The sequence below is a fragment of the Panthera tigris genome, chromosome D3 (genome assembly GCF_018350195.1).
Source record: "Panthera tigris isolate Pti1 chromosome D3, P.tigris_Pti1_mat1.1, whole genome shotgun sequence".
NCBI classification, from domain to species: domain Eukaryota; kingdom Metazoa; phylum Chordata; class Mammalia; order Carnivora; family Felidae; genus Panthera; species Panthera tigris.
This window is the reverse complement of record NC_056671.1, coordinates 50,015,106-50,030,473: the sequence shown is the minus strand read 5'-3', so window position 1 is coordinate 50,030,473 and position 15,368 is coordinate 50,015,106. Positions and strand designations below refer to the sequence as shown.

General features: G+C 40.7%; 1 protein-coding gene across 4 annotated transcripts in view; it reads left to right on the top strand.

Moving 5' to 3' along the window:
- Positions 1–15,368, top strand: part of CDH2 (cadherin 2) — a 213,670-nt gene that overhangs the window by 175,931 nt on the left and 22,371 nt on the right. For all 4 annotated transcript variants that reach the window (XM_042962397.1, XM_042962399.1, XM_042962398.1 and 1 more), the window contains exons 12-14: positions 2,527–2,760; positions 3,053–3,286; positions 5,734–5,873. In XM_042962397.1, the coding sequence (XP_042818331.1) occupies positions 2,527–2,760; positions 3,053–3,286; positions 5,734–5,873 (608 nt within the window). The remainder of the gene's footprint in view (positions 1–2,526; positions 2,761–3,052; positions 3,287–5,733; positions 5,874–15,368) is intronic.

Sequence of the window (15,368 nt, the reverse complement as noted above, 5' to 3'; positions counted from 1 at the left end):
ATAAGACAAAAATGGCTTACATAAATCTGGTGATGGATTTGTTTTGCTTTGTTAGCTCTCAATATGACATGTGTTTAAGAGTGCAAGCTCTGAGAGTCTGCCTGGCTACCTGAATCCAGACTCCAGGTCTACCACTTTCTAACTTTGGGATTAGCAATAAGATTTTAAATGTATTCAATTTCCTTTTTCTCTTTTTTTTAATTTTTTAAGTTTATTTATTTATTTATTTATTTACTGAGAGAGAGCACATGCACTCTATGCAGGGGAGGGGCATCGAGAGAGGCAAAGAGAGAATCCCAGCTGTTAGCACAGAGCCCAATGTGGGGCTTGATCCCACGAACTGTGAGATCATGACCTGAGCCGAAATCAAGAGTCAGATGCCTAACCAATTGAGCCACCCAGGTATCCCTCCTTTTTCTCTTAAATAGGGATAATGGTAGCAGCATCTAACTCCTACTAGTGTATGGAAGAATATAAAGTGGCTTGTACCCGTAAAGTCTTTAAAACAGTGCCTGACCTTGTTGGGATGAGCACTGGATGTTGTATGTAAGCCAATCTGACAATAAATTGTATTCATAAAAGATAATAATAATAAAAAATAAAACTGCCTGACATAAACGCTCAAGTAAATATTTCCGTTACATGTTAATAGTTTTAAAACTGAATCATAACCATATTTTAAAATCATTTAAAATATGTGTGCTATACTGTGAATGCGAGCATCTCATAAAACTAGAAGGCTTCAATTTGGTGGTCAAGAAGCACAGTTTGAAAAATGTTACCCATCAACACTTCTGATAAGAACAGTTTTGATGGACCATTCTGGATCTTACATAATAAGATTCAATGAGATTGGTATCTATCATAAATCCACATGGTGACAAGCTCAAAGCAATATTTCTTATTGTTTCTAATATCAGACCCACTGTTCACATATTTAGAGTTGAAACGTAGTAGGGACAGCTTTTGCCACTGCACATCAGAGCTCGGCCTTAGTGTCTGTTTTATGGTCTCACTGCACGTAAGGGGTAGCCTCCCTCCATGAGGGAACTTAAAGCGATATATCTTGCACTATTATGTTGAGATTTAAAGGGCTATAAAATTATATGTATGAATGTTAGTTGTGAGTTACAACAAGATTTGTCATTCACCAAGGTGGATTTTTTCTAATTGAAAGGGTGTTTGGGATGCGAGAGAAGTAGTTGGTTGCATCTCTGTGTAGTTCTGATGCTTTGCAAATGCACTTGACTCTAAATCAAGGCTGGATGTGGAGCCCCAGGTCCACTCCTTAATGACTGGGCAAGGTTTTATACTCTCTGTGCCTTGGTTTCATTACTGAGAAGTTGTTTTTGCGTCTTGCCTATTCTATAAAGTTGTTATGAGAGTCAAATAATAGTACACGTGATAATGAGTGTGAAAGGTCTTCAAACTGTGGAGTATCCCAGAGCTCCTGGTGCTATGGTCATTATTAGAATATTGTCCGCAGCCCCCGTGTCTGTTCCGTGTCTGTTCACCTCTGTTCTCTCTGCTTTCAGCACCATCTATAGCCTCAGACAGGTCCATAGAGATTTCTCCTTGCCTCTTCCTCAGCATGTATGTGTGCACCTTCCTAACTGCATGTTCTTGGCTGGGTCACTTAAACCTCTGGGTGTCTGAATTATAATCTTAACATTTTTTTATATTTCTATTTTACTATATTTAATGTCTATTATGTAATTACACTAAATACAATAATTATGTCACTATATATAATAATATAACATCATAAATACGTATAATCTCACAGAGGCTAAATTATCACAAAACGTAGTAGAGAAATCTTTAGGGTGGGTTTAGGGTCAGGCAGACCCATCTTTAGGAGCAACCGCAGCCCTTACAGGAGTGTGTGACCATGAGCAGTTGACACAGTCTTGGGTTCCCAATCCGTTCAAATGTACTTCATAGGATTACAATGAAATAATGTATATAAAACAGCCTAACACTTGGTCAGGCAGGTAGTACCATTTCTCTTCTCCATGGCATTTCTTCCTGAGATGAGGTCTGTGGGTCTGTGTTTCCTGTAGATTAAATATTTCATGGCTGTGTTGAAGCTCTAAAGGAAATCTCATGCTCTTTCATGCGTATGTCTTAGTCCTCCATCAAGAGTAGGGTCCAAAAGATCATGAGCCCCATGTTCTGCTTCTCTTGTGTTCCCCACAGCGCCTAGAGGAGCGTGGTAGACAAAAGGCCCAGAGTTCACGGACAGCGACAGCAGGGCAGGTGTAGAAGCACACTCTGCAGGGGTGCCATGCATTGTCACAGGGCTCAGTCCTGCACCCCAACAGTGGCAGCTCCGGGTCATGCTAGGAAGGAAGCAAGAAGTGGCCTTGTTGGAAAAACAGTGTGCCAGAGGCTGTGGCTACTAGATTTTTCCAAGGTTATACAACAGTAAGGGCAAGCAGGCTAGAAACTTGGAGGATTCCACCATAATGGAGACTCGTGGGAAAGAATTGCTCAGTATTGGTTTGTGATTTTTCTCCTTTTAAGGAATCCCCCCAATGAGCGGAACGGGAACCCTGCAGATCTATTTACTTGATATTAATGACAATGCCCCTCAAGTGTTACCTCAAGAGGCAGAGACTTGCGAAACTCCAGACCCCAATTCAATTAACATCACAGCACTTGATTATGACATCGATCCAAATGCTGGACCATTTGCTTTTGATCTTCCTTTGTCTCCAGTGACTATTAAGAGAAATTGGACCATCACTCGGCTTAATGGTAAGAACAGGTTAATTATTTGACTATATGTGCAGTTGAGAGGTTTTGAAGCCTGATATGAAAAGTTAATTTTAGGTGCCTTATAATCTTCTCATTAAATATATTTTAAAAGCTACTTAAAGTTAAATAAGATATTAAAAGCTTCCACAGCTTTAAAAAAACCTTCATAATGCAGCATAGTTGTATTGCTCACTATATGCTGTTACGTAGTAAATGCAGTTCTCGAATATTCTGCGTATTTTTATCGTATTATGTATTAACTACCAACTTTTTTTTTCCTTTTTTCGTGTAGGTGATTTTGCTCAACTTAATTTGAAGATAAAATTTCTGGAAGCTGGGATATATGAAGTTCCAATCATAATCACAGATTCGGGTAATCCTCCCAAGTCAAATATATCCATCCTTCGCGTGAAGGTCTGCCAGTGTGACTCCAATGGGGACTGCACCGATGTGGACAGAATTGTGGGTGCAGGGCTTGGCACAGGAGCCATTATCGCCATCCTCCTTTGCATCATCATCCTGCTCAGTAAGTAGTTGTATTGTCTCTTGGATTTTATTTTATTATTTTTTTTAATTTGGTGGGTTTTTTTTTACGTTTATTTTTGAGAGACGGAGTGAGACAGAGCACGAGCTGGGGAGGGGCAGAGACAGGAGACACAGAATCTGAAGCAAGCTCCAGGCTCTGAACAAGGGTTCAGCACAGAGCCCGACGCGGGGCTCGAACCCACGAACCGTGAGATCATGACCTGAGCCGAAGTCAGATGCTCAACTGACTGAGCCACCCAGACGCCCCAGGATTTTATTTTTTTTAATGTTTTTTATTTATTTTGAGAGAGAGAAAAAGGGAGAGAGCAGGAGAAGGGCAGCAAAAAGACGGAGAGAGAGACTCCCAAGCGGGCTCTGCGCTCACAGCCCGATGCAGAGCTCGAACCCCTGAACCTTGAGCTCATGAGCTGAGCGGAAATCAAAGAGTCGGCTGCCTAACTGACTGAGCCACTCAGGTGCCCCTGTCTCTTGGGTTTTAAATTCTTTTCCCACCCTAGATGTTTTGCAAAGTAACTTTTTGCTGTTTACCTTTCAAAACAATCTAACCACTCTCTTCAACCAAGAGCACTTTCTTGCCAAGTTGTATGTGGGGCAGTCAGGTCCACTTCTGAGGGAGAAAAACCCTGAGCACTGTTTCAAGCACTTACATGTTTGCAGCAAACCCAGCCAGTGCACCCCTCTCATGCCCCCTTGCCGTTCTCTGGCACTGATGGCTTGGTGAGCTGTAGCAAACTCTTTTCATAGGAAAATGTTAAACCATCTTAGCTAAGTTTGAGCACTCATGATTTGAGTATGAATTTATGACACGGAGTTGATGATTTAGGAAAATAAGTATATTGCTCTCCTTGGCTTTCCTTTGCATAAAGCGCAGTCAGCAGCTAACTCCAGTCATGCAGGGATCAAGGTATTTGTTTCTGAAGGGCTATGTAAAATAGTGAGAGATTATACTTCATACAGCACATTTGATAATAGAAATGATTACACAGCTCAATAAATTGTCTGTCTTTAGAGCAAGTCTAGATTAAGGAACTGCTCCTTTTTCAGATACTTTGCAATCTTTGGTTCAATGGAATGCAAGAAATTAACCACTGGAAAGTCCTTTAGGAGCCCCTTCTAAGCATGCAGGTTAAAAGGATAAATTGCCTGGCCCTGTGTTTTATTGTTAAATAGCAGTAGGACTTAGTTTATTGTGTGATCATGCTACACACCAATCACTTTCTTGAAAATGTTGGCCATTTCTTTTATGTTTTCTCCATTTACAAGTGTTCTGGTAATTTAGAATTCTGTCCCTTTATTCTAAGCAATTACCATAGAAGCCTGAGCATTTTTTACTTCCTGTGTGGAGACTACTTTGACTATAATTTGAAACCTGCATTGCTGTACTAATAATCCACTTGCTAGATTTAGCCCTGGAACAATGGCAAATGAGATCATGTATCTGGCTTTAAAAGGAGGATATTTACTTTTATGGCCAATAATAAAAATGTGCTCAAATAGGAGTCATTAAATCTCTTGCTTCAGGATGTAAACTGATATCCTCAGATTTTAGAGAGAATGCGCTCTTCGATGTGCACTTAGGGACATGTTTCAATTTGAACTAAAATGTGGCATATATGCCAACCTTATCAGGAAAGACTTCGACATGACGGACTTTGGCATAAGGGGTGACTAGCATTTTGAAGGAAAATGAATTGGTGCTGATTTTAACGTCAACCCTCTGGAAGATTCATGGTGCCAGATCTGGCACAAAAATGTAAAGCCTGAAAGCCTGATGTTACTTCAGTGCACCAACGAATCCCGTCGGCTTCTTAACCTGAAACGTGCAGTTTAATAGGAGCGGGAATGCAGAATGGTGTAGTAGAAAAGCACAGCCTTTGGGAGCCCAAAATCCTCAAGATCCAATTGGCGATCCAGTTCCGATTTACCCCCCAAGTCATCCTGGCAAGCACTTACCTTCCTTGGGGAGTACTGTTCCCTCTGATTTCCGAGGGTATAATGATGGCCCGAGCAACCTCAGTGAAATAGCAGTTACATAACAAGTAACAATTTAACTTACTATTGTTTGTTGGTTTAGAATTTACAAGCCCTTATATTAGGAGTATCCTATCCTCCAGCAAGCAGAAGGGAGAGATGGAAATGGTTCTCATCCCCATCTGTAAATGATAATATTGAGGATGGACATTTCGCCAGTGAGTTCAAAGGACACCAGGTTCTGGAACCCAGGGTTTCACACTCAATACCCAGTGCTTGAACCCTGCTTTGTCTTCTGTCTCTTCACGGGAGGCCAGAAAGAGATAAGAGAGAGGAAGCTGCATTACAAGCTTTTGACCCATATAAGTGTGTTAGTGGTATTAAAGGCTATGATGAGAAAGGTCATGTTTTAAAAGCTATGACATTATGCTGTTTTTTTACTCTTTTTCCACCTAGTCCTCGTTCTGATGTTTGTGGTATGGATGAAACGCCGGGATAAAGAGCGCCAGGCCAAGCAACTTTTAATTGATCCAGAAGATGATGTAAGAGATAATATTTTAAAATATGATGAAGAAGGTGGAGGAGAAGAAGATCAGGTGAGCTATATTTTAAACCTTTAAAATGGAATTTTGTGATCCTATAATCTCAGTGGTAGAACAGATGTTAATATGTGCAGTAAGAAAATGGTATCAAGGTTCCTTTGCTTATCACATTATCAAATACTTGGTGGGAATTCTTCCCTAGGTGTCCTTCACATTTCTTGAATTTTTTTTTTCAAAGTGCCAGATGTCACTGTATTTATTTTGTAAGAAAATCACTAACATTGTTTCAAGGAGCTAGGACTTAAACCCTGCTTCAGTTAAAATAATGCTCATAAAAATGTGTCTCTTTATATGTCCCCTTCATTGGATACCCAAAATAGAAGTAAAAGTGGCTTCTACAATGGGATTTACATCTACTATATACACGAGACAAGCACTAGATAATTCATTCTACAAATATTTACCAAGCAAGTTCAATATCCCGGACACTATTTTGGTCACTGGGGATATGGAAGTGGGAAAAGTCAGCAAATATTTGCCCTCAAGAGTCTTACATTCTTGAGAAGTATTTGAAATTAGAGACAATAATTTCTAGTTCATCTTTGTATCTGTAATGTCTTTCATGATGCCTGGCTCATAGTAGTTGCTCAACAAATGTTGAAGTTCCCATCTGGCTATAAAATAGCATGAGCTTCTGTATCACTGTGTACATGGGGCACCGTATATGCATTCAGAGTTGCGAGTGACCAGAAGGGGAAACACAAAGATCTTTATGTGCAGATTTTAGGTATTATCCCAGCTAACACTTAGAATGCCTGCACATACCAGGCATTCTACCAAGTACATTATATGCTATTATCTCTTAAATCTTTGAAACTTGTGATACTGTTCTATGAAAGTCTCTACTTTTGTGATAGAAAACAGAGCTAAAGGTGATGGGACTCTCAAAAACAAGTAAGAAGTGATAGATACAGGATTCGAATCCAGGTCTGTCTGATGTCACAGCCTAAACTAACTGCTCTGATATAGCTCCTCTTGCAATTAGCTGGAAGATACTAATGTAATCCACAAGACATCACCATGACAAGCATTTTTTTTAAGATACTTTGTTAATTAGGTTATTTCCTTGTACAAATGCAAACTCTGGGGCTGTGGTCAAAAAAGGAGCCCAGAGGGGCACCCGGGTGGCTCAATCGGTTGGGCATCCGACTTCAGCTTGGGTCATCATCTTGTGGTCCATGAGTTCGAGCCCCATGTCAGGCTCTGTGCTGACAGCCCAGAGCCTGGAGCCTGCTTTGGATTCTGTGTCTCCCTCTCTCTGCCCCTCCCCCGCTCACGGTCTGTTCTGTCTCTCAAAAATGAATAAACGTTAAAAAAAATGTTTTTAATAAAAATAAATAAATGAATAAATAAGAACCAGAATTCTTGGGTCTTGGATCATTATCAGTAAATTCAAATCTACTTTGTCTTAAATATATATGTAGACATTTGTGATACGACTGTTAACTTGAATAAAAGCAAATTTTCGTGAACATATTTTCTCTTCTCTACTCATTTGAGGAAATGATGTATCACTTTTTGTTTTACAAAGCAGTTCACATCCTTGTTGTGTTCAGTCTTTATGGCAACCCGTTAGAGTTTTCTATTTTACACTTGTAGCAAGTTGTGTGATTTGCTCTCAGAGTTTGTAACTGGCAAAGCCAGAACTGAGACCCACGTTTTCTGATTCCAGATTCCATGCTTGGTTTACAGAACCTCAACTCTTGCATTTAGAAGAGATGCTTATTAAAATATGTTGAAAACTTGACTCATGTGTAAAGCTGCTTTGAATACTGACTAATTAAAGTGGCTCTATAAATATGCCCCAGGGTTTCTTGCTTATAAATGTCTTCGGATATTAAAATTCATGTTTGGCTTAATCCTTAATTAATCTATCCTTTCACTTTCCTGAGCTATGTTCAAGATCAGCAAACGTGTATCGATCACGTTACCTCCTAAGTCTACTCTCTGTATTTTAATTTTTTATGTCATTGTGCATAACTTTCTAGGCATAAATCTAAACCCAACTCCGTGAAGCTTCAGTATAAATAGTACTAACTGGAAGGCCAGCAGTCATAATGGGATCTTGCGTAGAATTGGAGGCCCAGAGGCAAGAGGCAAGATCGTTCTCTACATCTGAGAGTTTGGATCAAGGCACTCACTGCCACCTGATCTGCCTCTCTTTCTCCCTCCTCCCGTCCAGTCCCTTTGAGAAATTGTTCCATGAGGTTTTATTGTTGTAGTTATTTTAGGAAGGACTGATTTCCTTTATTGACTTTATCCACATAGATTGATTCTTGAGATCAAATAGTCGAAGTTATCTATTGCCAGATTTATTAAAATCATCACCATAAATCTTCAGCCTCTTCTTTTACTGACCTCTGAAGTTTTCTTTGCCCCTAGCTAAGCTTTTAGACATGAATGTTTTGTTTCCTACTCACTTCCCCAATAATCCAAGGATTTTTCTGGAACTTTCTCTATATTGTCTTCTGTGTCTAGTATCTTTATTTAGTATTGGCCTTGCGATGGTATCTCTTGGTAGCCACTTGGTTCTTTGGTGCCATGCTCATCTAGATCAAAAGCCTGTGTCCATCGTGGTGTCTGTGTTATGATTTCCACTTGCAGTCCTCATTATAGAGAAAGCTGTGAGTAAGTTACGTAACGGGCTTTTTATTTATTGTATGATTTACCTCATAACAGCAGAATAAAATATGCCCTGTAGGAATGCTACACCGAGGGTTCTGTCTCTTCTACCTCTGAAGTGGTTCGTGAAATCCATTTGCTTATCTCCATCACCAAGGCCACTGCCTTCACTTAGAATCATCACTGTTCCGCAATAGCATCCTAATGAGTTTCCTGTCTCTGGTGTCACACCCCCATCAGCTCTCTGTCAGTTATCAAATCTGGACTTCCTCTTCAGCCTGACAGGGCTTTGGCCCTTTGGTGCACACCCTTAGCGAGCAGATAGAGGGTTGTGGAAAGAGTTGTAGACACTCCCTCAAGATGTGAATCTGTCAAGCTTGTCCACTCGTGGCCACTAAAGTTTTCTTGCAAGTCTGAATGATTTGTCCTCATGTTCCTCTCCCTACCTTTCTTGTTGCTGTTCAGGACATAGTTTCTAAAAATATTTTATTTATTGGCTTTAGTGCTTCCTTTTTATTGAAGTGTAGTTGACACAGAATGCTATATAGTTTCAGGTGTACAACATAATGATTTAACAAGTCTTTGTGTTCTACTGTGCTTATCACACGTGTAGCTGCCATCTGTCACCATCCAACGCTGTTACAATACTATTGACTATATATATTCCCTGTGCTGTAACTTTTATCCCTATAACTTATTCATTCCATAACTAGAAGCCTGTACCTCCTTAATCACAGAATCCACTCTCTCCTTCTCCAGAGATAAAAGCAACAATAGGTCTTATTTTTCTTAGAGCTTGTTAGTTTCTTTATTTTTATTCAGTGGACCTCATTATGTTCTCAGTTATCTTATGGTTTCAAAAATCTGTGATGTGGTAACTTAACTGGCTTATTCTTTGTATTAGAATGTGAATAATAGTCCCATGAGTTCCTATATCCCAACGAGAAGCAGAAGGCTTCTTATAAGGGTTAAGAATGTAACCAACCATGCATATCAATAAAAGCATTTCCAGCACCCGGGAGCCTCTCTTGTATCCCCTGCCAGGAAGGATGCTGTCTGGCAAAAATAACCAGTATTCTTTATTTCCATCACCATGGAACAGCATAACTGGGCTTTATATTTCATTATGTAAATGGATATCGTATAGTAGGTACTTTTTGTTTCTGGCTTCCTTCACTCAGACTTCTATCTGTGAGATTCATCCATGCTATATACAGAAGTAGTTCATTTTTATCATTGCTGAAAAGTATTCTTTTGTAGGAATTAACCACATTTTATTCATCCATTTTACTATACTTGGACTGAGTTCATACAATTGAATTGTTATGAATAAAACTGCTATGAATATTCTTTGTGCGCACGTGTGTGTGTATGTGTGTGTGCATTTCTGTTGGTATGTCCTCAGGGATTGGAATTTCTGTGTCCTAGAATGTGTCTGTGTGCAGCTTTAGCACAATCTTGCCACTTTTCCAAAGGGACAGTACTGGTTGGCCCCTCCCCTTGCCATGCTGGTGCATGATGATTCCATTGCCCTATGTCCTCACCAGCACTTGGTTTTTTTCAGTCTTTAAATTTCAGCCACTAAGATGGCATGTGTCTCTGTATGATCTAATCAGGATGTTCCTACTGACTGACTTACCATTTTGATCTCTTTGTGAGGTCTCTGTTTGGCTTCTGTGTCCCCTTTTCTATTATGTTGTCTGCCTCTGTCTTATTGATCTGTAGGAGGTCCTTATATATTATGGATATCATTTCTTCATCAGATAGATGTTTTGTCAATAGCTTTTCCCATTCTGTAACTCGCTGTTTTAGTCTCCTAATGGTGTCTTATGATGAACAAAAGTTTTTAATTTTAATGAAGTCCAGTGTATCAATTTTATTCCATTATGGTTAGTACATTTATGTCCTTTAGTTTAAGAAAACTTTTCCTACCGAGGTAATGAGTTCTCCTTCTGAAACGAAAAGTAAATAAATAACATAAAACAAAACACAACAACTTCATATTGTCCTCTTGAAGCTTTATTGTTTTACCAGTTATACTGTCTGTGATCTATCTCTAATGGATTATTCATTTGGTATAAGATATTTATCAGAGCTCTTTGTTGTTTTCTTTCTTGATATGCAGTACTGCTTACTACAGAGATAGCTCTCTCCACTGTACTGTAGGGCCCACTCGTCAGAAAGCAAGTCATTCTACACGTGTGGGTCTGTGGGTTGGCTGCCTGACCCCGTACTATTCTACTTGTGCCATCTGCCTGTTCTTGGGCCACTACCACCTGTTTTCATTGCTGTCACTTAGTAGTGTCTTCATATCTTTTTGTACAGATTCTCTAACTGGATTCATCAAGATTTGCATCAACGTTCTTGGTGGAATTTATCATTTACCTTCTTTTTCCATAAGGAAAAGAAACCCTTTGTTTAATACTCTTATTTTCTTTACTTAAAAAAAAATTTAAGTTTATTTATTTATTTTGAGAGAGAGTGTGTGTGTGAGCAAGGGAGAGGCAGAGGGAGAGAGAGAGAGAGAGAGAGAGAGAGAACCCCAAGCAGGTTCCACACCATCAGCACAGAGCCCAAGGTGGGGCTTAAACTCACAAACCATGAGATCATGACCTGAGCCAAAACCAAGAGTTGGGCGCTTAACTGACTGAGCCACCCGGGTGCCCTAGTACTCTTACTTGTTTTGCCTTCCTTTTTTTTTTTTTTGAATGTTTATTTATTTTTGAGAGAGAGAGAGTGAGAGAGGGAGACAGAGGATCTGAAGCAGGCTCCGTAGTGTGTGCAAAGAGCCCGAGGTGGGGCTTGAAATCACAAACTTGTGAGATCATGACCTGAGCCAAGGTCAGACAACCAACTGAGCCACCCAGGCACCCCCCAGTACTCTTACTTTCTGAGTGAATTTAATCCAAACACTTTTCCATTTTCTAAATAAGATGTTATTGCTTTAATGTTTTTCTTTATTTTTGAGAGAGAGAAAGAGCTTGAGCAGGAGAGGGGCAGAGAGAGAGGGAGACAGATGATCTGAAGCAAGCTATGTGCTAACAGCAGAGAGACCGATGTGGGGTTCAAACTCATGAACCACAAGACCATGATCGGAGCCGAAGTTGGACGCTTAACCAACTGAGCCACCCAGGCACCCTGCTGTTGCTTTAAATCTTAAAAGTATGCTCAGTTCCTGAGAAGTTCAGTTTTGTGAAATACATTCTGTTTCTATTTTCTGTAATTCACATGTGACCCCCTGTTAGAAAGTGCATTTCTTCTTTTTCTTAGTCTAGTTGAGACACAACGTTCCACTAGTTTCAGGTGTATAACCTCGTGATTCATCGAGTCTGTACATTATGTTATGCTCACGGCCAGTGTAGCTACCACCTGTCACCAGAGGACACTTTTACAATACCATTGATTGCATTCCATATGCTGTGCCTTTTATTCCCATGACTTATTTCTTTGTAGTGTGCATTAAGCCTTTTTAGCAACAGAATATGATTCATACATTTTTATTAGTTTTGGGGGGCAGATATTATCTCTTTACCAGAGTAAGCCTCAGAAATGGGATTACTGCCATGTTGCATTCTCGAGGAGTTTTAGTCGATTTTTATTACACGGAGGTAGTATTTTATGGAGGATGTGGTGCTGCCTCAAGATGTGGATGGGGACCGTGCCACACCAGGCAGACATGGCTTGTCCTAATCAGGCAGTGGTCTTCTCGATGTCTCAGCTGGGCAATTCCAAAAAATTACCAGCGTTTTCAAAGGATGGGCAGGTCTCAGAGGTTAGTTGAGGCAGTTGGTAAATGCCAGGTAACCAGTGTGGTGACAGGTGCTGGGGATCCAGAAGACCTAGCCTCAGGCTGGCTTGGCCAAGATTCCTATTTTTCCTGCCAAGAGAAAAGATCCTTCTTAAAGAGCTAACTGATTAGAAAGAAAACAATGCAAAGCAGTCCTTTACAAGGGTAGTCCTGACCTTCCTAGCCGCTGATTAGCATCTCTAGCTGTCTAAGCTCTGTGCCAAGATACAGGTTGCTAATTTCTTTAACAAAATAGCTAAGAAGCCCAAGAAAAACGACAACAACTCATCTGTGCCTTTTGTCTTGTGTGTGATAGACTTTGACCAGTGCTTGTAGATCCTCTGCTCTGGTTCAGGTTATCAGGACCCTAGGTTGGTCCCATATTGGAAGCGAGTGTTAGATGCCCTCTGAACAGGAGCATCTGTTGGCTGTTGGACAGACAGACGCTTTTAGTATAATGTCTGCTCTCTTTTTAGAGGGTGAGGTTCCTTCTTTATCTGCCTCACTGCCATAATCGGCAGGGCTTTTGGTGGTTATCAAGCCATGTTTAATTACCCCCATTAGTAAATGTTCATTGGTGCACTTTTTGGCCAATGGAGCTGGTTGCAGTTACTGTGTAGCTTTTGATGTTCTTTTCAATGAGTTCCGTCCATATTAGCATCACTAATAAAATCTGGGTGAATGTACAATATAGCCAGTGGCTCGCTTTTCATGGAACCATCCCTTTAGCCGCAGGATAGGAAACGGAAACTGTTAGCTTTCTGCTCTTTAAAGCTTAGACTTAATTACAATTGCTTCTATATTAAACAAACATTTGTGGAGTGTGTGTTACAACACTCACTTGTGCTCGCTTTAAACAACCTCGACCTAAATCACTTACCATTATACAGTTTCATTCTCCATAATAATAGCAAAAGCTATTGTTCGGGGTACCCTATGAGTTAGGCGCTATACTTACTGCTTTATATATATTATTTCGTTTGACCCTCCCACAGCACAGCAGAGTTGGGACACACTGTTGGGAAGTAGTGAAGTGGGGATTAAATGCCTGTCCAATCTGAGTCCAAAGAAAGTGGTTTGTTTACCGGATCCTGTCCCATCCTTCGCAAAGCTCAGGCTCAGCCAGGCAATTAAAACAATGCCTTCCTAAATGCCATTTGAATTTATCAGAAGAAGTGGACTCTGGGACATCCAGCAGCTTCCTCTGCCCTTAAAATTTCACTTGAAAATTTTCCCATTCCGAGTTTGGGGCCGAGGGACTCCGATGGGGACTCTGGATCTGTGAGAGAGGATGCCACTGTCCATGTTGGGAGGTTTCACAGGTGACAGTGAGTGGTCACAGGGATCCTTTGGACCATGGCTGCTGACTCAAGGGCAGCATTAGGGGAGCAGGGCTTGCAAACTCAGCTGAGATTAAAGCTGACACTGGTCAGAGATGGTCATTACAGAAAGTGACAGTGGCCACCTAAAGGTTCCACATTGGTTTTCTCGTGATCACTCTTGGACTCTTGGCCCTTACCATCCCCTGCCTACCTGGTCTGTCTTCCCACACCACTGCTGCTGAGTGTTAACACTCCAGTCGGCTAGAATTTTGTCTCTCACTTTCTTCACACAAGACCCAGCACCTCTTGAGCTCAGGAGCTTTTTCACATCCCAGGCCTGTGAGGACTTCTTCTGAATTCCCAAATTTGGTTTCTTAAATTTTAGCATATTGTTCTAAAACTAGAGTTTTTCTTTTGCATCAGAGATGGTTCTGAGCTCTCAGAGAAAGTACCTGATGAGCCCTGATGATTTGAGGGACGTTTCTGAAAGCTGGATTCTGTGTCATTTAAGAATCACACTTCAGGAGTGTCAGAGTGGCTCAGTCAGTTAAGTGTCCGACTCTTGATTTCAGCTCAGGTCATGATCTCATGGTTTGTGAATTTGAGCCCCACATCAAGCTCTGCACTGACAGTGGTGAATCCGCTTGGGATTGTCTCTCTTCCTCTGTCTCTCTCTACCCCTCTCCCACTCGCATGCACGTGCTCTCTCTCTATCTCAAAATAAATAAATAAACATACAAAAAAGTCACACTTCATAGACCGTGCGTGGGGAGGGACAGGCATGCGTTCATAAGATGTCCATAGCTGTGTTTTATTCAGCTTGCAGGGTATAAAATTTTTTTTTAATCACATAAATCTTGGATCTCACAATCCTCTCGAAAAAATTGAAAGATCTAGAAACATGACTTGCATTCTGCCTTGACAACAGTTACTGGAAACCAAGTAGAAGATTCTCTCTTTAAGCAGGGCAAGCATGTTCTATCATTGTTTTTCTTTTCTAATTCTCATTCCAGACCAGCTTTATTGACTTATGTTATAAGCCAATCCTTTATAGAAATCTATTTTTGTTGACTCTGATTAAATTACATAACAATTATTAGGCTTTGGATTAACAAAAAGCAGATTTCTACAAGGAGGAGGTATCATAGTGTTCTGAAACCATGCGACAATTTTCTGTTATACTATTTTTTTTTTTAAGGAAAAGAAAGTGGATTGGCCACAAATATATTTAACCAGATGAATTAGTTAAAATAGGCTAGCTGCTATAACAAACTAAAATTTCAGTGATCTAAGCGTGGTGAAATGTATTTCTCACTTACTTAGTGGTAATTGGGGTTAGGTCATAGGAGTTGGGAGTAGGGAGGGAAGGTCCATCCCACTCCACACAGTCATAAGGGACCCAGAGGATCAGAGACTCTCCGACTGTCCACATGTTGCTTTCAGGGTCACCCAGCCATACCTGCAATCCCTGAATGACCCAAGGGCAGGGAGGATGATTTGTGGAGACTTTTATGGGCTATGCCTGGCACACATCACTTCCACTCCCCATTCCCTAGGAAGTATCTGTTGGCTGTGTGCCTAGTAGGTAGACGTAATGGGTTCTGTGACCAGCTGGGAGTCTCTGCCCCACCCTGTTAGGTATTTGAGCGTACAGAATCTTTTCTGAGACTGAGAACAGTTTTCTCATAGGACCCACCCACACTAGATTGCTAGCTCACGCGCATTGTTTTGTGACCCATCCAGATACGTTGGAAGGAA